Raw genomic sequence first — 23,845 nt, 5'->3', positions numbered from 1 at the left:
TCCAAAATAGTTTAATGTAAAATCATACAGACGCTTAATAGTGCGTTGGTTAAATCTAGCACAAAACCGACAAACAGAAATGTTGTGATCAGGCCTAGGCCTAGGCAAGGAATACCCTTGCTGTGTTAAGGAACGTTCTCTTCTGCTGAAACATAGTGTTAAGCTTGAAATGCAATTATATGCTCTGTATCACTAGCGACTGCTGTTTCAGGGTGTTATAACGCCCTTGCTGTGTTAAGGAATGTTCTTTTATGCTGAAACATAGCATTAAGCTTGTAGCACATGTTTGTATATATAGCGTCTGTTTAATGAGTATATAGCACAAGTTAGTGTGCAGGATAAGGGTTCAACGTATGATCTGTTTGAACAATATCCTTGTTTGAACAGTATCTGTCTAAGGGTTTGTTGTACAAGACAGAATTCAGGATAGGTGCTCACAGATTAGATACGCTTATTATCTGCGTATTCTGGTCGTAGTCATATTTAACAGCTTTACTTAAACTTTATCGACTGCAGTTTCAGAGTGTTTTTCACTCCTGCTGCTTTAAAGAGAGCATCAAAGACTAATCGCTTGTTTAAAACCGTGCTTATAGGGATTGCTGCATTGGATAGTGCCCACGCAGCAGTAGCGATTAGTATCTGCTTATTTTGGTTCTCAAATACTTAAACCCTAGCGACTGCTGATGTAAAGTGTTTTATGCTCCTGCTGTGTAAAGAGTACACTATTGACTATGCTTGACTGTTTTGTGGGGAAACGTTACTGCTAGTACACTGTTATTAATTTAGAAGTGCTTACTCCTCAAGCGCATGACTGAATATTGCTTGGGCGTACCAAGGTAACATGAATGTATAAGGCACTGCTTTAATTACTGAATCTGCTAACTGTCCAAGCTTTTGTTAAATTACTCACTGCGCAACACGCCAGCTTCCACGTGTGAGTGTTCTCTACACGCACCTGGCTAATTGCAACTGCAGGACGCGCCAAGGCGCTATTATTGTATTGATGCAGTAACTCAAGAGTACGCTATTTATTTAGTAGTGCCTACTGTTGGAACTAACGTATTTCTGACGATATTGTTTCCTTTAATTCTATTGCTATAGAGCCTAGTTATACACCTCTATCTGGTCTACAGTATTTCATTGTGTATTCAACCACTGCGATAGATTCCATTGCCATATTGTTTCTATTGCTAATGTATGTGATCTACAATATTTCACTGTGTTTTTATATAGTATACCTAGCCACTATCTGCTCCAATTTTAGTATTTTTGTGTCTTCAACACTTCTTCAGCTGCCTATCACCACTACTAAGGTAAAGTTGCTGTTACTATTACACCTTTACTAATCCTCTCTCTACTTTTTCTCCTGTCTTCAGTTGTTTTTACCCTGCATATTCCCCTTGGGACCTCGCCTGGGTGGATACATATACCTAACTAAAGTCACCAGACTCATCCATTGTTTTGTGGTCCTGCAATTCTACCTCTCTGCTGCCTCAACCCCCTGCCGGGAAGGTTGAACCAGGTCTCTCCCAGAGGACACAGAAGAAGTATGTGTAACTGCTGCTACTAAGCTTCTGTAATTATACTCCTTGTTGTAATCTGTGTAAGCTATCTCCCTGCCAGAACAGCCAGCGGCCTACACCCCTCTCATCTTTGCCTCTCTACTCTCACCCTTATCTAATCTCTCTAATCCTTTCAGGCTCCTTCCCTTTCAGTCCTCTTTAGCCCATTCACTGCCTTCGTGGACCCAGTGTACTTCTACATTTAACCACTAGAGGGCACACCTCCCCTCTGATATTCCTTTACTTTACTCACTCCTTGCATTTTACCTTACTAGCCTTTGCTTTACTTTAATTTCTCTCTAAACTCATTTTACCTTTACTAGCCTTTGCTTTACTTTCATTTCCCTCTAAACTCCCAGCCCTCTCTACCTATTATATCCAGAACCTCACTTACTCTGTTACAGCTTACTTTCCTGCAATCCATGCTCCACTGATTGGCTCTCGTCCTTCTCCTGGTGTTTCCCGCTCCGTTCGCCCTTCGGGCTCACTCCGCTCCCCTACCCTGCCCCCAAATCCCACCCCCAGTGCCTCTAGCTATATCCCTCTTGTTTCCACACCCACTTCCTCCCTAAACCAATCAACCATCAACACCACAGACACACCCCCAACAGCCTATTATCCAATTTGTAACCACACCCACAGCTAATACATATTAATACATCTAACTTCTAAAACTCTCATTCACTTACCTAGCTTAATTACATCCAGCTCCACTCTTACTACTCTTTATTCTACTCAACCTAGACAAGATATTTTTCTCACCCCCTGCACAATTAACTTACAACACATATAGTACAACTATTACACTTAATACAAAGCAATCTCTCAACATGCCTCTAAACCCTTCATCCATCTTTATTCTTCTATCACTTTCTCTTAAACTATCATATCTTTATCACCTCACCCAACCTCATACTTCTTACCATTCACAACTTTATCATACAACCAACCATCTGAACTCCCCACTATCACAATTGCACTCTCCTATCTCCCCCATCTTTACCCAATAACACAGCTCTTCACCTTCTCATTCAAAGTTTTCCCCTCTCAGAAAAACTATATCCCCTCAGTAACTAAACACCCCTTGACCATCACAGCAGACGCAAACTGCTTTCTCACTCTACTCAACTATCTTTTGAACCCCATCTTTCATCTCGTTACCAGTCTTTTATCTGGTGATATCCATCCCAACCCCGGCCCCTCCTCCTCTTCCTCCTCACACAAGCCTATATTCTTTACTTCCCTTAACTCACAAAGTATAGTGAATAAAGTCCCAACCCTCCATGCATGGCTCAGGCATAACAAACCTGACATACTATCTATCTCAGAAACATGGATAAAACCCTCTATAAAAGACTCTGAAATAACTCCACCCACCTATTCAATCATTAGAAATGACAGGACCCAAAAGAAAGGCGGTGGAGTTGCTCTCCTATACTCCTCTTCCTTGCTAGTCACCCCATATGACAAACCTATCCCTACATTTAAAAACGCTGAAATACTCCTCTCTCTCCTACAAGTTAACAAGCACAAACACATATGCCTAGCATCCCTCTACATCCCCCCAGGGGACAATATTTCTACACTTGAAAATATCCTCTCTTGGCTCTCTGACAATATTAGCAATTAAACCATAATCCTAGGAGATGTAAATATTAACTGGACCTCCATCCAGTCTCCAACCAACCATCTTAACATCAATCTATATAACTTTTCCCAGCTAATCAACACCATAACCCACCCATCAAAGGACCCCTCCAGTGGCACCATCCTTGACTGGATTCTAGTGTCACACCCCCACTACTTTTCTGATAGCAGTAGCCTTCCTGACCCTCTTAGTGATCATCTGCCTACTTTCACTCACCGACTCCCCTGCATCTCTAATCGCACCCACAACTACATCACTACCCGCAATGACAAAAGCTTTAACCCATCAATCTTCATAGATTCCCTAAAAGCAGTTAATTGGAACAATCTAAAGACACTGCCCTTAGAAGAAGCAGTTGCCCACTTTAACTCCACCTTCTTAGGAATACTTGATTCCCAAGCCCCGCTAAGAACAAAAAGAATAAAAATAAAATCAGCCCCCTGGCTAACCAAAACCACATTATCAACTATGCGCCTTAGAGACAAAGCCTGGGGACTCTATCTGAGAAATAAGACCCCAGAACAACATATTGCATACAAAACCCTTCGAAATAAAGTAAAAAAACCTAATAATCTCTGATAAACAAAAATACTTCTTCATACTCCAAAACAATAATAAAACTAACCCTCAGAGATTCTGGAAGGGGATCTCCACCCTCCTTAACCCTAGCAAACCACACACCCCAACACCAGACCCAAATATCCCAGACTTGGATTTAGCTACACAGTTCAACTCCTTTTTTATCGACTCCATTAACAAACTCACCTCCTCCTTTACAGGCTCCACCTCACCATCTAAGACATCCCCTCCCTCTCCTGCAAACAACCCTATCCCCAATTCTACTTCCCTCTGCCTATCTTCCACCTTAACCACTACTCAAACTGCCCCATCACCTGTACCCTCCTCAAATTCTCTCTCTCTCCATCCTTCTCCATTCTCATTAAAACCTATACCCACTACCACTATAAAGACTCCTTCAGAAACTGAAGCCATGTACTAATGCCCCTGACAACATTCCCTCTTACTTCCTACGTATAGCAGCAGATGCAATTGCTTATCCCATTAGCATTTTAATCAACCGTTCCATCCACGAATGCAGTGTACCCCAACTGTGGAAGCAAGCATTCATCATCCCCCTGCATAAAGGAGGCAACAATTGCAACATCAGTAACTTTCGTCCTATTGCTATTCTGTCCCCCATTTCTAAACTTCTGGAAAAGTGTATACACCTTCAACTTCTGCCACATCTCTTAGATAACAACCTGCTAACCCCTACACAACACGGATTCAGGCCAAATCATAGCACTATGACAGCCCTTTTGTCCTTTCTTGAGACTGTTAACACAGCACGTGATTCTGGCCACATTGTCTCCACCTTACTACTTGACCTCTCCAAAGCCTTCGACACCATCTCACACAATTTGCTCTTAACCAAACTGTCAAAACTTAACCTCTCTCCCTCTACCATAAACTGGTTCTCCAGCTATCTATCAAATAGATACTAAGCTGTAATATGGAAAAAGGCCACTTCCCCATTCCTTAGTACCCCCACTGGAGTTCCACAAGGATCTATTCTTGGTCTCCTCCTCTTTAATATATTTATCAATGATTATCACAAATCTATCCCACTTGCAAACATCATCCAATATGCAGATGATTCAACCATCATCTGCTCTGCCACCTCCTCCTCTCTGCTCCAAAAACTTACTCAGGAAGCTTTTTCAATTACTGAACATTGGATGAAAATAAATCACTTAGCACTCAATGCCTCCAAAACAAAACTTATGGTATTCACCCCCTCCAAATCCACTTCCTTCAACATGAACTCTTTCTCAATTACCAGCCTAAATAACTCACCCCTTGAACTAGTGTCTGAAACTAAGCTACTAGGTGTACAGATTGACAATCGGCTTAGTTACAACTCCCATCTACAACTAAATATTAAAAAAAAATATCAAAAACTAGGTATGCTCTACCGTCAGAACCAATACCTTACAAGCTCCTCCAAAATCACACTCGCTTCCTCTTTTCTCATCCCCTCCCTTCTCTATGGGGCCCCATTATTGACCAATCTTCAGACTTCTCTAAAAAAACAGCTTTTCTCCTGCTATAACAAAATTGCCAAATTCGCCAACAGCCATAGGTCCGCCACCCACCACTGTTCCTCTCTCCAAAAACTAAACTGGCTCGAATTACCTAATCAACTCATATATATATATATACAGCTGACTTTCGCTCACAAGCTCATCCTTAGCCCCTCTCTTTGTCCCTCCCTGTCTTCCGCCTTCAAAATGTACCTACCAAACAGAGTCTTAAGGTCTAACAATCAAAACCTACTAGAAGTACATAAACCATCTCATCCCCCAGGTAAACACCTACTATCTTTTAATCTTGCCCGTCTCTGGAACTCACTTCCATCATCCATTCGTACCACCTCTAACCAGTACATGTTCAAAAAATCTCTTCATACATATCTAAGATCCCAATGGGATTGTTCTTGCTCCCTCCCCTCATAACTCTATGTTATCCCATTCTCCTTCACATATATGATACATAACTCTTCCTAACTAAGCTTATGTTCCCTCAGAATACCTACTCTGCAATGTAAGTTTATGTTTTCTTCTGAACAACTTCTTTGAATGCATAAAACATTACTCTTTTAACTTATTCCCCTGACATTTAATCCACATCAGATTATATTGTTTTGAATGCTTCTTGAATGTTTGAGCCTAAATGTGTTAAATGTTTTATCTCTTACTCTGTATAAGTACTATTGTAGTTTTTTGTATGTACCTACTTTCGTCTGTATTGGAGCTTTTCTCCCCAGGAATCCATTGAAAACGGGTTCTTTTGGCCCAATGGAGTATCCTGGTAAACCAACTGCAAATAAATAAATAAATAAATGCAGTAAGAATGAAAGCCCTTATGAGGTATTTGCTTTCCACAAGAAATACAATTATTTACTTTTTCTGACATCGGTCTGGAGCAAGAAAAAAGTTTCCCCAACAGGGTACTTAGCTTTATGAAAGACCGGATCTGAAACTCGAACACGAAAATCTCAGGAGTCGGCCGACCGGCACTTGCGAACTGCTTCTGTTTCGGGCACCGCGCAGCAAGAAAGACTTAAGAAAATGGCGTCGGCCGCAGCTTTTATACCCCTGGTGACCTGACGTCAGGGAAGGGGTGACACCAGCTGATGCAGGACCCAGGACTTTGGAATTCAGGCCGACTGAGGGCAACCTGCCAGCAGGATTACCCAAATGTAATGACTGCAACAAGTGAAACATGAAGAACATCAGCTCCTGACTAGAGGAAAACAGCAAAAAAGTAAGACCTGGAATTACTGATACCTGTTTAAGCTGGCAGAAAAGTCCTTCCTTAGACAGGACAACAGGAAATGACAATGCTGAAGCTAAACTGGTTTCAGATACTACTGGAACTTCCTTATATGAAGTCAGGCAAAAGGAACCATTGGGCCAGTGGATACCATGATTCCAAAGGATATTGGAAACCTTCTTGTTGAGTTCTCTTGCAAAGGAAGAAGGGACTGAAAGAGAGCACCCTGGTAGGAGGAGGAAGAAAAAACATCACAGTAAGAGTTTGAATCCTCCAACCCATTAATTGTATTTCTAGAGTGAAGCATACACTTCAAAGAAGAAGCATTGTGAATTCTAAGTCCTACAGAAGAACATGTGAGAAGGAGCTTTATTGAGAAATTGGTCCAAGTAAAAAAAAGTCTGGATGCCATGGAGTCTGCAAAAGGCTATGACAGAGGCTACACATTTGGCAAGTACTATCAGGGCTGTACAAAACAAAATGTTAAAATGAGGAACCGATAATGTAAGGAAGGTACTGAGCGCTGTAAAAACTTCCTTAAGAGAGGGTGAATACAAATATGGTGATAGGAATCCTTCCGATCCAGAGAAACCAGAAAAGACCATGTAACAATCATAGGGAATAGAGACTGAAGAGTCAATATTTTGAAATATGAACTTTCAGAAAAGCGTTGAGAAAGGAGAGGTCTGGAATGGGCTTCCAAGAGCCTTCCTTCTTGGGAATCAAAAAACATCCAGGAGTAGAAACCTTTGCCCCTCTGGCAAGAGAGTACTGGCTGAATAGTACCTTGAGTTACCAGGACATGAAGAAGAGGTGGAAAATGAGGCAATTGGCAAGAGGAGGTTGATAAATGTCCAAAAAGGGAAGAAGGAAGAGCCTTACAGTACAATGTAGTTGTGGTTATGAATTACAGACAGAACCCACTGGTCTGCTGCAATCTTTTACCAAATAGGAAAGGACAGAGAAATCTTTAAGAAATTTGGATCTGGCTGTTGGGAAGAGAAGGATAGTCTAATGGATGCAGACTTATCAGGAAAGGAAGATTTTTGCCCTTTAGAGTTATGACTTGGTTTTCCAGAAAAAAATAAATTTTTCAATGATCTCTTACCCCTTAAAAGCTGTTCTGGATGCTTTACTGGGATAGTTCCACTGGTACTTAGGAACAGGAGAAAGAAAGGAAGATCTGCTTAAGATTTTGCATGACATTACCCTTGTTTTGCAACACTTTAAAAAAAACGAAACAAATTCTGGGTATACAGAGGGGAATCAAATAACTTTGCCCTTACATCCTCTGGAAGGGATTGAAGTCTAAACCAAGAATACCTTCTAATGACTAACTCTAACACAGCCGCCCTAGATGAAGCATTAGTAGTATCATAGCTAAATGTCATGGAATGTCTAGCTAAAGCCACGTTTATTTGGTACATTCAGTTGTGATGGATACCTGACATAGCAGCTGAAACAACTTCTCAGCTTGGTTTCTATGGAATAACATATTAATGCAAGTGTTTAACTGCAAGACTCAGGTAGTAGTTTGCCACTTTCATACTTGTGTGATCTCTGTAACTACTGCAAAACTAAAATACAAAGGCAGATACATTTCAGGAGTATTAAATCACATAAAAGACATTTATAATAGTCCTAAAAATCCCTCCCTGCAGATTTTCTTGTGCTATTCTCAAAACTGGAGAGAAGAGCATTATGCCAGGAAAAAGGGCAATTCGATCAACAAAAATCAAGTCATTGTTATAAAAGAAAAAATATTGTAATATAACATGCTAGTGCCACAGGACATGAACTATAATTAATGTTTAAATATTTTATGTCATACTAAAGTATCCAACTTGCACAAATGCGGGCGTCACTGTTAATTTATAAATCTCATTTTTCTTGCTTTCTGAATAAATTTCCTTTATATGTTATAACACTTTAATCAATTAATTGATTAACTCATGTGAATCTTATGAATGTGATTTGAATTTATTGCAGCATTTACGTAAATCCACTGAAAAATGTATTATGCTCCTTGAAGATTTTAAGATGAGGCGCACCAGTGCTGTGATTAAATAACAGAGGTATTTAGCATCCTTGTTAACTACGATTTTTGTAAAGTGAAACGATGATCTCTTATTAGATTTGTCTACTACAGCCCTTTTTGGAGAATCAATTTTGAGTCGGTCATATTGGGTTCTACAAATTCAAAAAGCAGTTTCTTAAGCAGAGATTCAATGATGTTCTGTAAGCCTGGTGTTAAAAATGAAAATTTTCCAAACTTTGACTACTTCCAGTTTTTTGGAAGCAGCATTGCATCTCTCCTTTTTGAAATTTTGGTAACCTTACTATGCTGAGATTTATTAAAACCATTTGAGTCAGCTCTATGGCACGAAGGGATAAAGAGCTGACCGTGACTCATGTGATCCATGTAAGTTAGGATTTGTCAGGGATGCAGGTGCTTCTGCAGCCAAGCAAAGGATGACGAGAATGAGTACCTAAGTTGGTTCACTTATCTGGAGCTTACTGAGGTCCAATTCAGCTTGTTGCAATGATTGAACTTTCTGGAAAGACAGACTCACAGAATGCAACCTATAGGCTGGTGTTGTATCCACATGGGAGCTACAACAGGGTGGTCTGTGTATTCACAAGGCACTACAGGCTCTTGTGTGTGCAAGCATGCCGATCAGCACCTGTGGGTGAAGTTAGAGCACAAAAGAGAAAAACTTCTCCTTTGGCTTTATTCAAGTACTTAATCCTGTGCAGCTTACATAAATTCACGCGTAGCACAACATTTTGAAATAACAGTGAATAAATATATATTACAACTATGAAATATTATCAAGGATTGGTGTATTTCAAGTCCCCCAGACAACAAAAACTTACACATGGCTGCAAATAGTAACAAATACTGTAAATAGAAGCTGAAAGTACCAAAGTAAAACAGGGACTTTCATAAAAATAAGTTGAGCCCAGAATGAACAGTTCAGAATGCAGTGTGCACATATTACAGGTTTATAGTCCAGTCAGCACTGCACAAATACAGTTTACAACAAAGTCTAAAGAAAACAGCTAGTCCAATGGGTTTTACAAGCTCTGTATAATAAACAAATGAGAAATAACCAGGAGGACAGTCTTCAAATTGAAGATGTTCTATGTATTTAAAGCTCTCCAAACATTTAGCTAAGGCAATCTATTCTCTTGAAACTGGACATAAATAGTCAATAAACTTGTGGACATATATTGAGTTAAAAATAACATGAAAATTGACTAAACATCCCTGGAAAAACATGCTGCAACCTATATTTGATGTTCCCACTGCACTTAACCAAACGTGCCTCACACAGTTAGAAAACAGACTATATTGTAATGCTGGTACAATAATGTAGAGATATAGATGATAAACATGTGGCCTTAGTTCACAGAAAGGCCAGAGAGGAGGGAAGTTAAAGAGCAATCGCATTCTCATTAGTTCAATTTTACCAAACAAAAAACTACACACAGCCAGGAAGAGTGGTCCAGTTCTGAAGTTTTGAAGTGTAGCAGCAAACTTTACATACAAAAACTTCATATGAATGCTGGACAGCATACCAGCAACATAACGTGCCCTACCCATGACTATGTTTTACAGCACAGCAAAACATGGCACGCCAACAATGAAAAGGCAACCACTGAAACAGCACCTCACTACATTGGGAGCAAATGCAGAAAATAATGCAAGACTTTAAAGATTTTATCTTCTGTAGACCAGGTGAGTCTCCCTAGGCTAGTAGCCTCTTTTCACGGGAAAACTGAGGTAGTATTTATACTACTAGGGGAAATTTGGCCAGCGCATCAGGGAACTCCCCCTACTCTTTTTGATAGGTGCCATGACATCTTTTACATCCACCTGGGTTACCGCCAGCTCAAGCAGATAAGAACTCGGTTTAGTGTCTCATCAGAAAGATGGCACACTCCGATCGATTTATGAGGTGTGGGAATAGAGCCCCCTGCCTTGTGCACTATAGGCAAGTGTGTGACCTGTTGCATCATTGATACTGCTAACGAAGCTTGTGAACTGTTGCATTACTGACACTGTCAACTAAAGTTGTCTTAGGCAGCTGTCACCATCATGGACTCCAGACAGGAGGTGTATGATTAGCTTTTATAATTCTTATTATTTTTCATTTTTATTTCCATTTTTAATTATTACCCAGAACTAGCATGTTCTGTGGTGGAAGAAGGAAACTGGAGCACAAACAGAATAAACAACCATCCCATAGGCTTTACAAGGAAACTCTACACAGACAGTGGTCAGAATTCAGGACTGAACTCTGGACCCTAAAGCTGTGAGACAGAAATCTTAATCATTATGGTGCTCCAGATATTACTTATTATTACTTGCTCCGTCAGCAATATTACAGTATGATTTTTACCAAGTACTACTGCCTTAACGACTTTCACAAAACGAATTTCAGCTTTATATAGGATTGTTTTGACAAAGCAACAGTAATAACTACATTAATAATAACATGGGCCTAAGAAACTCGGTTGTTTTTGAAAGAACGATAGTTGCAAAAGAAGACGTCGGTTTGTGTCGAGAATTGGTAGTGCAAAGGTCTTCCTCAGAAGCCGGTGCCTGATCAGCGGCTCTGGACCCATCCAAGGTAGAGACAACCACAGGATCCTTAGTCGAAGAAGAGTTTTGCTGCATACCGGTCTCCGAGAGGGTCTCTGTAGTGGTCTGCGAATCCAGAGAAGCGGGCATCAGGGGCTGTGAAAGTGCCTCACTGTGGACCAGAGAACTGACAACTAGCTTAACGGGAGCGTCTTCAGTAGGTTTGGATCTGTGTGGTCTGACTCTGTCTTTATCTTTATGTTTTTTCAGTAGATCTGCATTGGATGGCTTACCAAAGTCATATCAGGGTTTGAGGACTGTAAGCAAAAATAACTAGCTACAGTAAGGGCCCGACGATGGATAGTTCTTTCACTGAACAAAGCACAGAAGCGACAGCGAGGGATGTTGTGGTCTGATCCTAAGCAAGTGATGCAGTAAGAATGAAAGCCTCAATGCGGTATTTGCTTTCCACAGACGAGACAATTATTAACTTTTTCTGACATCGGTTAGTGCAAAAAAAAAAAAGGATCCCCAATGGGGTACTTAGCTTTAGAAGACTTCAGCTTGAATTCAGTAAACAAAACTCAGATAGCGGCCGACTGGCAGTTGTGCGAACTGTTTCTGCTTCAGGCTCCACAGCAAGAAAGACTGATGTAATGGCATTAGCTGCCTTATTTAATACTACTGATGACCTAATGTCAGTCCTGAAGCGACAGCAACCGACGCAGAAATACTAAGCCTCTGGTATTCAGGCTGGCCAAGGGCTAACCCTGGCAGGGATAACCCAAATGTGATGACTGCAACAGTGAAACACGAACAACATCAACAATAATACAAACTGTAAGATGCTTATGAGAAATAGGAAGATAAAACCCAGATAATGTAATCACAATAAAATCAGTCCTGATTCTATGATAAATGGCAATGAAGCCCTGACTATGAACCAAATGACTGAACTTCAACTAGCAGCTTGGTCACTAGAAGAGAGAGCATGGAGGAATAGAAGGGAGTGGCAATGCCAGCCTGTCTACTTCAGGAAAAGGGTACAGCAGTTCCATGTCAGCCAGTGCTCCAGTGCAAAAGGAAGCTTGGACAAAGGCCATTGACCAGAAAGTATGGGAGTGGTATCCCAAGTCAGTCAAGGTAGTTCTCGGGGTCATGTGAATGGAAGTGCATGTGCACGCACGCACACACACACACACACACACACACACACACACACACACACACACTGATACTGGAGGCTCTGAGAGACGCAGTTATTATGTCCACTACCATGAGGTGGAGGTTATGGTGAAGATAAGATTAGGGTAAGTGCTTTTGTAGCGTGCATGCAGGGATGATACAGTCAGCTGACTGGAGAGAGCACCTGTCAGCTATGGCCTGCCAGACAGGTTGCCTTCAGGCTCAAGTCTGAGGATAAGCTAGACTTACCCAGCAGATGGGGCATCTCTACCTAGCAGCAGTCAGGGCTGCCTGGATGATGGCACTTCTGGTCAACTGTCACCTACACATTTGAGATACCTGGTACATAGACACAAATGGACTCACGTATCATGGAAAGGGCTTGACAATCTGCAGACATAGGATCATAGGAAGTTACTAGGCTATTGGCCCTGAGGCCCTTACAAGCCTAGCCAAGAATTTTTTAGCCCATGTTCCAACAACTCAGCACTCTATGCCACTGTCCATCAGGGACACAGGTGGAATCCCAGGGGAGTATTTTCTGTTCCCCATGGAGGATAAGTACTCCATACACAGTCAGCTTTATTTATCCCCATCTGCACTTTTCTTTGGCATAGTAGCATAGTAGCACAGCATGATTGACAGTGCATATGTGTGTTTAAATTTGATTTCTTTGACATGAGGGTTCTAGTTCATTACTCTTATTCGAATACATCTAGTTATGTGCTCACCCTTGTTTACCAGCTATTCCATAATCTGTACAAACACATAACATTTCTATTTCCTTTGTTATACCACTGCCTACAAAAACACTTGGCTCCAGCATCTGTAGCATTTGCTACTTTTTGCCTAAGAACAGACTAAATCAGGGTGAAAGAAACTGCAAGGCAGTTACTTTAAGGAACAGATAACCCCAAAAGGTAGTACCACTACACATATACCACAAAACAAGCCCTCATGGGCAGTACATATATACAGTGGATAAAAAAGTTTACAAACCCCTGTTAAAATGCCAGGTTTTTGTGATATAAAAAATGAGACCACAATAAATCATTTCAAAACTTTTCCCACCTTTGATGTGACCTATAACCTGTACAATTCAATTGAAAATCAAACAAATCTGTTAGGGGGAAAAATATAAAAAAATAAAAAACTTACAATAAGCTGGTTGCATAAGAGTGCACACCCTTAAAGTAATACTTTGTTGAAGCATCTTTTGATTTAATTACAGCATTCAGTCTTCTGGGGTAGGGAGTCTATCAGCATGGCGCATCTTGACTTGGCAATACTTGCCCACTCTTCCTTGCAAAAGCACTTCAAATCTGTCAGATTTTGAGGGCATCTCTTGTGCACAGCCCTCTTCAGGTTACCCCACAGATTTTCTATTGGATTTAGGCCTGGGCTCTGGCTGGGCTATTCCAAAATGTTAATTTTCTTCTGGTGAAGTCATTCTTTTGTTGATTTGGATGTATGCTTGGGGTCATTGCCATGTTGAAAGGTGAAATTCCACTTCATCTTCAGCTTTCTAACAGATGCCTGAAGGTTTTGGTCCAAAAGTGACTGGTATTTGCAACTGTTCATAATTCCCTCCACCTTGACTAAAGCCCCAGTTCCAGCTGAAGAAAGGCAACCCCAAAGCATGATACTGCCACCATCATGCTTCACAGTGGGGATGGTGTTCTTTTGGTGATGCAATGTGTTTTTTTTGTTTCAAAAGTACCTTTTGGAATTGTGGCCAAAAAGTTTAACATTGGTCTCTTCAGAACATAACACATTTTCCCACATGCTTTTGGGAGAAATGATGTATTGTTTTGCTAATTTTAGCCGGGCCTGGATGTTTTTCTATGCAAGAAAAGGCTTCCATCTTGCAACCCTACCCCATAGCCCAGACATATGGAGAATACAGGAAATTGTTGTCACATGTAGCACATAACCAGTATTTGCCAGAAATTCCTGAAGCTCCTTCAGTGTTGCTGTATGCCTCTTGGCAGCCTCCCTGACCAGTTTCGTCTTGACTTTTGATCAATTTTGGAGGGACGTTCAGTTCTTTGCAATGTCACTGTTGTCCCATATTTTCTCCACTTTGTGATGACTGTCTTCACTGTGTTCTGGTATATCCAATGCTGTGAAAATTTTTTTGTACCCTTCTCCTGAATGATACCTTTCAACAATGACATCCCTTTGATGCTTTGTAAGCTCTCTGTGAATCATGGCTTTTGCTGTAGCAGGCAACTGAGTAAATGTCAGGACAATCCTACTAGGACAGCTGAACTTTATTTGGGGTTAATCAGTCTCTTTAATTGATGGCATGTGTGTACCCAAGAAGACTGAATGTTGTAATTAAATCAAAAGGTGCTTCAACAAAGTATTAGTTTAAGGGTGTGCACACTTACGCAACCAGCTTTTTCTACGTGTTTTCATTTTTTATATTTTTTCCCTAACAAATTTGTTTGTTTTTTAATTGAATTGTACAGGTTATAGGTCACATTAAAGGTGGGAAAAGTTTTGAAATGATTTATTGTGGTCTTATTTTTTTATATCACAAAAACGTAGCATTTCAACAGGAGTGTGCAAAATTTTTATACCCACTTTGTGTGTGTGTGTGTGTGTGTGTGTGTGTGTGTGTGTGTGTGTGTGTGTGTGTGTGTGTGTATTCATATACATACATATATATATGATGATGATATATATATATATATATACACATACATACTCAACGAAATAATTCATACCGGCTCATATTTAATCAATACTGCACAGTACTGAAGGGTTTCTTTACTCCTACAGAAATTTTCATGACAGCAAATGGCACTGAACAGAAACAGAGACAATATAAACTATTTAATGGCAATCTGCACATTTTCATGATGCATTGCTTTACTGGGATATGTTTTAAGTTGCAGAAAATAATTTTCTTTACTAGGGTATATTCAGATGTATGACTAATGAGACATTCGGAATGATGGCCAATGTAAAGTGGTACCTTTGTATCATAAGAAGGTTACCTGATGTTTGTTTTCTGTGCCTTTGGATATGTATTTTGTGATACTAAACTTCAATGACAGAGTTTGGTAGTTATTTAGACTGCTCAGATAGTGCCCATGAACTATTGTAATGATTACAAAATGATCAACAGTGCAGCACTGGTGGTGATGCATTTTTGTTAAAAATATGAGCAGTTACACATTACTCCTGCCCCGCATTCAAACTGAAGTCCTTTTATTCTGACAAAATTACGATGCTGCTAGTCTTATAGTTCCCTTTGTCATCTAACTTCCAATGAGCCTTCTAAAACCCTTACAGTACAGCATACAATTCCCTTTTTTGACAGGAAAACTAGAATTCCTTAGAGTTCCGCTATTCATAACACAAACTGGCTTGACAGTCCATATGTAAGTATATTTGTACTTATACTAGAATAAGCATGAGGGCAGAAAATGAGGTGTGATTCTGGTGCCCTATGAATGTGAATGATGCTTACACTGCTGTCATTGCTTCATTCTGGAATGTGACAAAGGCCATCCCGAGTGTCTTCTCATACACTTTTTCTTTTTCCTTTGCATAATCCTGCTTAAGACGAGCTTCCAAATCTGTGTAATACTGAATGGCTTCAACCTGTAGAGAGAACAACACTGAGTGATTTGCAAACCACAGCAAATGAACACACATGAATGTATAGCTACACGTATGTGGCTAACTGAAAATACCTAGTAAACCACAGTAACGTTAATTTACAAAAGTTCATACATAAGACACAAAACTGCATTCTTGCATTATTGTTGTTGTTTGTCTTTCGGCTTTTCCCGGTTAGGGGTCGCCACAGCGGAACTCCGGTCTGCTAATGATTGGCAGGAGATTTTCACAAACGCCGAGTTGCCAACTCGACGTTCAACCTTCAAAGAAGGCATGCCCATTTACGCATGTCTTTCGAACGTCCACCCAACCGCAGGGAGGACATGCAGACTCCACACAAAAGGCACTCCCCGCACTCCAGCCAAGAATCGAACGGTAGAACTTCTTGCTGTGAGGCAACAATTCTTGCATTATAAGAATTCAAATACAATGTACATAATATAACCAAAAAATAAATAACTAAAACATACTCCTTTTCAGCAATGCATGCTGTTTGCAACAGTCTGAGAGGAAAAACTTGCATTTTCAAGTACTCTAGTGCATGAGACGAAGCTGAATAAGATCTTCAACCAAACATTTGTTCAAACGTCAGAGGTATTATTGTACTTCCTCTCTTTTCCATTCCTTTTCTATCACTTGTTTACAGGCTTTTTGCCACTAATTTTCCTATTATACCCACACAGAAGTGTTTGCTTCCGGTTTCTGTTCTCAGCCATCCTTCCTGCACACTTGCATTTCTGCTGTTATAATCAGCACTCATGCATGTTCCTGTACAAAACCATAAACATTTGATTTGATGTTTACATAAAAGAATTAGTGAAATAAATGCTTTTTTGTTAATTAATTACAGAGTGCCACAAAAGCAATAACAATGCAGGGTATTCCCGATAACCTCACAGTAGTGTCAGACATGGGTCCTATACTCATCATAACATGGTGTTAGCAAATAAGAGGATAAATTCTTTTCAGCCTTCAGGTTGCTACCCTATTCTTTCTACCACCAAAAGCCCTTTCATTAGCACCCCGATCACACTACTTGGGTGTCTCCCTGCTACAGTGCAGACTAACTTATCAGCATCCACTTATGGGGGGGGGTGTCAATTACTGGAAGAAAGAAGCTTACAGCCTTTCACATTAAACTAGATTGTAGCTTTCTGTTTGGAACCTACAGTACAGTTTCCCCAGGTTATGATAAGAATGTTATGTGTCTGATGCATGCGTTATTAGGCTACCTGCAGGTAACTTTAACCTTCAATTTAATTTTATTTAAACACTTATTTATTTATTTATTTATTTATTTATTTGAAGTTTGTTTGCCAGGATGGTCCATTGGGCCGAATGAGCCCATTTTCAATGGAGTCCTGGGGAGAAAAGCTCCATAGATACAATATATAAAATACATAAAATAACAGTTTGTTAAAGTACAAGAAGAATACATATAAGCCAAAGTAAATGTTAATACAATTAGAAGACAAAGCAGAACAATAGGTAACAATTCATATGAGTTTACAATTTTTAGTCTCTATAATCGCTAAAATAGATGTTAAGTCAAAGACAATAGTGAGTAGGTATGTACAAATGAATTCAACTTATATAACAAAAGATAAAATAGAATATTACAGATTATGAAACATCATTCTTGTCCAAAGTACTCTGAGTATACACATTTGTGCATTAATTTCTGAAAATATAAGATCCTCTAATAATAAAACATATGAATAAGTAAAGGTTATAGACATCAGAGGCCCAATTCCAAAAGACTTGCTCTCAGTGCAAGTGACTGCTTATGTTCAGAGCAAGTCATTTGGAATCAAGGCACGCCTACAAGAAAAGCAACTCTTTTGCAATACAGCCCAAGTGTTGCCACACTAAAAATAAATCGCGAAGTCCAAAAAACATGCTTCAAAAAATGGCCAAAAAACAGAAGAAAGAGAGTTGTCTAATGTTGAAGTCCATCACTGCAAATTGAGGCCATACATAGTCAAGAAAAAACTCACTACAGTGTTTCAAGGATGAAAAATGCATTTTATCTGCATGTTGAGATATCAATACATGACAGTTTTAGATAACACAATACAAACAACTGATAAATTAATATGCAGAGTAATAAAAAGTAGGATGGGAGAAGAGCATTTTGGATTCAGATCAGAATGCATGACAACCAGTCTGATGTTTGCAGTGAGGCAGACAGTGGGGAAAAAGCTGGAGATGAGTAAGAGTCCAAATGGGTTTTCCTAGATTCAAACTTGAGAGAGAGAATATGGCAAGGTCCCAATAAAGCTGATTTGGGCAGTCCTGAAATGGTTCAAAATCCAAGAATCACTGGTGGAATTAGTGCAGGCTATGTACAAGAACCAAATGACACATGTATGTGCAAAGTTCAGACTCACAGAGGAGTTCCCAGTGGGTATGAGTGTGCACCAGGGTTCAGCTCTGAGTGCACTGCCGTTCATAATGATGATGGACTAAATTAGCAGACATGTAAGGGGTCAAATCAACAAAGCTGCTGTATGCATCAATGTGGTATTACAAGCAGACTTGAATAAGAACTTCAGCAAATGAAAGAGAACTGGAATGCAAAACAGAAGGCACATGGGATGATATGGGGTACAGACAAGGCAGAGGTCATGGTAGCAAACAGAGAAAATCAGAAGCAGCTGAAAATTAGACAGAAGGGAAATAGTAGAATAGGTTAACAGCTTCAAGCATGCCAGAAGTGTGGCTAAGGAGAAGAACAGAACAAATGACAAGAGATGAATGGATTGTGTGAAAGAAGATCTGTGACAGTCGGGCAGGACGTTGAAGAGGGTAAGAGACTGCTGGGAACGAATTGTCTTTATTTTGATTTGCCCCTGTCCAAGATTTAACATGCTTGAGACTTTATTGTTCTCAAACTGTTTAAATTGAGGTTGATGGGACCTTTCATGCAAGCTGGTCATGTTGAGTATGACTGGAGGTTTTAATTATATGCAGCTTTCTCAGCCACGGTGGTGCAGCAGTATTTATTTTATTTTATTTATTTTACATTTGTTGACCGGGCTAGTCTAACTGGAGATATTTCCATTTTCAGTAGAGGCCCGGGGAGAAAAGCTCCACAGAGAATACAATTAAGGCAAACATACTAGAGTTTAAAGAAAGTTTTAAAAGACAGAAACTAACAACTCTACAGTTACTCATTATTACTAGTGAGCTTAATACTGACTCACATAGTGGCAGTCACAAAAAAATACTTATATAAATTATACTATACTAAGTCCGATAAAGATAACTAAAAAATAAATAAATACTACTACACACAGTTAAACTCAAAGACATCATATTAAGTTATAAAATACTTTGAGAGATAATAATAACATAGGAAGTGTGAGAAAGAGAGCTAAGAATATGAGTAATAAGAAGAGGTAGGTTGAAGGAAGGACAGCAAGTAAGATAGTTAGCAAGCAAAGAGAGCTAGAAGCCAGTCTATAAGCAAGGAATAATAGGAAAACAAGTGGCAGAAGAGGAGGAAAGCCAGTTGGATAATAGAAAAGTTTGAAGTAGGAGATAGTAATGAAGTAGAGTCTAAGTAGTGAAGGATTAATCAGGTTTACTACATGTGCACAGCCAGTGGTTTTGGAAGTGAAGTTTAATGTTTAGTTTGAAAAGAGGTAATGATGCAATGGTTGTTATGTTACTAGGAAGTAGATTCCATTTTCTACCTACTGAATTGGTGAAAAGGGAGTCGCCAGCAGTGTTATTTGATTTTGTGGAATTAGCCAATAGTTTACTGGAGGAGCGGAGAGAGCTAAGATTATTGTAGGGGATACTGAGTTGAGAGAGTATAGGGGTGTTTGTTGGATGGTACAGAATTTTATGGGCAATAGTGAGTTGTTGGGTTGCAAGATAGTTTTGGAATTCTGGCCAGCCTAGTAGTTTCAGGTTGAGACAGTGGTGTGTTCTGTAGGGGTTTCCTGTAGCGAGCAATGTTATTATAGCAGGTAGAAAGTTTAGTAAGGTTGTTTTTATTGAGGTTGGTGAAAATGGGACAAGCATAGAGAAGAGAGGAAAGAAGATGGGAGTGAGCGATCCTAGTTCTAGAGGAGGGAGTTAGAAATGGTCTAATCCGATATAGAGATCCTATTTTCCTATTGACAAGTTTAATGGTGTTGTTAATGTGTTGGTTGAAAGAGAGATTATTATCAATTGTAATACCTAACAGTTTAGTAGTAGAGTCGGGAGAGATGATAGTGGCATTGTTAGAAGAGATAGTGAAGTTTAATGGGGTGGTTCTGGAGGTAGGAGTAAAGAGGAGGAGTTTAGTTTTCTTAGCATTTAGTAAGAGAAATCGACTAGAGAACCATGTTTCGACGGTGTTAAAGACATTTTGAGTATGAGATCTAAGTTCTGAGGTAGAGGATGCAGAGCAGATGAGTGTAGAATCATCTGCATATTGAATGCAAGTAGCTTGGGGGATTGTGTTTTGGAGATCATTTATGAAGAGGGAAAAAAGAAGTGGGCCAAGAATAGAACCTTGTGGAACTCCAATAGAAACTGGCAGAAGAGAAGAGATGTGGTTATTCCAGAGAACAGCCTGTTTCCTGTTAGTGAGATAAGAAGAAAACCATCTAATGGCAGGGATATCAAAAGATAGTGATTCTAGAGTTTTGATTAATAAAGAGTGGTTAACCATATCGAATGCTTTGGAGAGGTCTATGAAGATAGCAGATGAGAGTAGGTTGTTGTTACGGTTCAGGTTAATAGTGTCTACAAAGGAAAGAAGGGCAGTAGTAGTACTGTGATTAGGTCTGAATCCATGTTGACTGTTTGCTATGATGTTGTGGAGAGAGAGGTGTTGTACAAGCTGATGGTGTATACATTTCTCCATTATTTTGGCCAAGGGAGAGATTAGAGCAATAGGTCTAAAGTTAGAGTAGTCAATGGAGTTACCACCTTTATGGAGTGGGATAATGTGAGAGACCTTCCATATATCAGGGATGATACCTTCTTTGATTGTCCTATTAATGAGAATAGAGATAGGATATGCGATAGCCTTGGCAGCTTTTTGTAGAAAGAGTGAAGGTAACTTGTCCGCAGAGGGGGTACAAGGTTTTAGCTTAAGAAGGAGTCTGTATATGTAAGATGTGGAGATGGGATGTAGAGACAATTTAGAGGAGGAGTTAATGAGGTTACATGTTGGGTGTGAGTTATTAGTGTTTAATTGATTAGCAAGAGCTTGTATAGTTTCAGTGAAGAAACAATTGAAAGCATCTGCAGTTTGTTGGGGGGTATCAGGATCAGAATTAAGTGGGGAAGGTGTTTTAGAACGTCCTGGGGAAAGAAGTCTATTAACTGAAGACCAGAAAAGTTTTGAATTATTAAGATGGGTTTCTTGTAGATTGAAGTAGAATTTCTTTTTATCAGCTATTATTGCTTTTTTGGTTAGATTTCTAAGCTGGCGGAAGTGAAGAAGATCAGGGTTTTGTCTATGTGATCTCCATGTGGCCCAGACTTTATTTCTAGTGAGAATAAGTTGTTTTGGTTTCATGGGAGAGCCAGGGGGCAGCATTGGATTTAGTTCTAATGCTACGTTCAGGAGCATGTAAGTCAAGGATAGATAAAAAAGTAGAGTTAAAGTACATTACTGCATTTTCAAGAGGGAGTGTTTTTAATGGGTTCCAATTACATGCAGTAAGTTCAGACTGGAACAATTCTGGATTGAAGTGTTTGATGGTGCGTACATGTCTTATGATACAGGGGTTTATACAATCAGCCTTATCCCTTGTTATGAATGTTAAGGAGTGATCACTAACATCATCTGGTAAAATTCCTACTTTGTAATTATCTTTGACTTTATTTATAAGAATCCAGTCTAAAATGCTTTCTCTATTACTGTGTTTGTTGAGCCTTGTAGTTGAGGTACTAGTTTGGATAAAACCATGGAGGTTGATATGAGAAGAAGGATTATCAGCAGTAATGCTATTCCAGTCTATATTCAGGTCACCTAGTATGATGGTTTCTTGGGGATATGTGATAGATATCCAGCTAAGGTAATTTTCGAGGATTGGTATGTTATTACCAGGTGGTAGGTACATACATATAATATAGATGGATTTTTTGGAGTTTAATTGTAGTTTTGAAATGATAGCTTCTATTTTGCTATCTTGTGTTGGAGAGGCAGGAAGGGTAGTAATATTTAGATGATTTTTATGAAGAATTGCAACTCCACCACCTTTACGGTTGGGACGGTCAAGTCTTATGATATTATAACCTTGGGGAGTAATCTCAGTGTCTTTAGTGGAGGGCTTTAGCCATGTCTCAGAGATGCAGAGAATGTCAAATGAATGTATCTGTAGGAGGGAATGCATGTAAGGTATTTTGTTGTTTATGCTTTGGGTATTAAGATGTCCTATTAGGAAGGTGTTATTGAGTTTGGGTATGGTCATTAGGGGAGAGTGGAAAGTTGGACCAGGGTTAGGGTGGATATCTCCAGATTGAAGGTTAAGATTGATAGGTTTCATAGTGTGTTTACATTTTAGAAAGGTTAGAAGCTTAGTTTTGTAGTCCAAAGACAAATTGTATTTTAGGTGTGACAGTCGGTGGAATCTAGGTGGTTGATAGCTAGGTGTAGAAGAAATATATGGATAGGAATTTAGAGGATTTAGATATATTGTAGTTTGTTTGTGTGGATAGAAAGGTTGGACATGCAGTGGTTTCTCATAGAGGGATAGAAGGTATATTGAGCATAGGGTGGAAACTAGTAGTGTGGAAAGTAAAATGTGGGATGACATGAGTGGAGCCATAGTGGAAGTATGTGTATTTATGAAAGGTGAAGAGAGGTACGAGAGGGTGGAGTAGAAAGGTGTTGTTATAGTAAAGGAGAAGTATGGTAGAATGTAAGAAAGATAACAGAGGATAGGGGTATAACAGAGACCAGAGTACAAAGAAAGAGGTAGTTTTAGTGTAAATGGAGTACAGTAAGGTGGTATGAGTGAAGGAAGTAGAGTTTAAAAATAGAGAGACTCAATGTGAGTGTGAGACTGAGAAGGGGTAAGGGTGGTTGTGGGAGGAGGGAGGATTGGAAGTTTAGAGTAGGGGTGTGTTCAGGGAAGGGAGGGAAGAGGATTGGAAGAACAGGGTAGGGGGTGTGTCTATGGAGCTTTAAGTTTAGGACCCCTGGGGGTGGGTGGGAATTGGGGGTAGGGAGGGGAGCGGAGTGAGCCCGAAGGGCGAACGGAGCGGGTTCAGCCAGAGGAGTATGAAATTAAGGAAACAATCAGTCAAGTGTAAAAACAGCAGGTAAGTTATAACTGGTAGAATAATGTTAGGAGGTAAGGTGATAGTAGGCAGAGCTATAGTAGGCAGGTTAAGGTCAGGATAGAGATGGCAAGGGAGGGGGATATGGACTATGTTAGAGAGCAGATACAGGTAGAAGGCTGAAAACAGTAAGTTTGGCAAAGAGTGAGAAGAGAAGGTAAAGTTATAGGAGAAGCAGTGGGAAATATATTAGAAGTCAAAGGAGGATAGGCAGAAATGCAAGTGATAATGATAGCAGAGTAGGAATAAGGGTCTGGGCAGTAAGATATAGGGAGAGTTGCTGGCTGCTGGTAGGCCTGGGCAGGTAGTTAGGCTAGGAACACACTTCGAATATACAGGGACATATATATAGTTAAAACATACTTAGTCAGTCTTTCTTTGTAATATTACTTGTTTCCCAAACAAAGTCTGGTAAATAGGATTCGTTTGGGCAGTTCAGGTCTTCAAGGAGGGCCAAGCTTCTGTTATGTATTTTAGCTGGGTCCCGTTAGAGGGGTAGTTAAAATCTAGGAAAGAGAGTGAGAGTGTGAAGAGAGGGAAAAAGGATATGTAAACCTTAATATTCTAAAAAAAAGAATATGCAAACAACATTTATCAGCT

At 39.8% G+C, this 23,845-nt stretch overlaps 1 protein-coding gene across 2 annotated transcripts in view; it reads right to left on the bottom strand.

The window, feature by feature from the left end:
• TMEM63B (transmembrane protein 63B) overlaps window positions 1-23,845 on the bottom strand; it is a 2,399,602-nt gene that overhangs the window by 1,305,884 nt on the left and 1,069,873 nt on the right. For both annotated transcript variants that reach the window (XM_044060665.1, XM_044060674.1), the window contains one exon: window positions 15,801-15,934. In XM_044060665.1, coding sequence (XP_043916600.1) covers window positions 15,801-15,934 — 134 coding nt within the window. The remainder of the gene's footprint in view (window positions 1-15,800; window positions 15,935-23,845) is intronic.

The sequence above is a fragment of the Protopterus annectens genome, chromosome 1.part0 (assembly GCF_019279795.1).
Source record: "Protopterus annectens isolate FY-2018-M chromosome 1.part0, PAN1.0, whole genome shotgun sequence".
In the NCBI taxonomy this organism is placed as follows: domain Eukaryota; kingdom Metazoa; phylum Chordata; order Ceratodontiformes; family Protopteridae; genus Protopterus; species Protopterus annectens.
The sequence above is the reverse complement of the archived record's forward strand: the minus strand, read 5'-3'. Positions and strand labels throughout refer to the sequence as shown.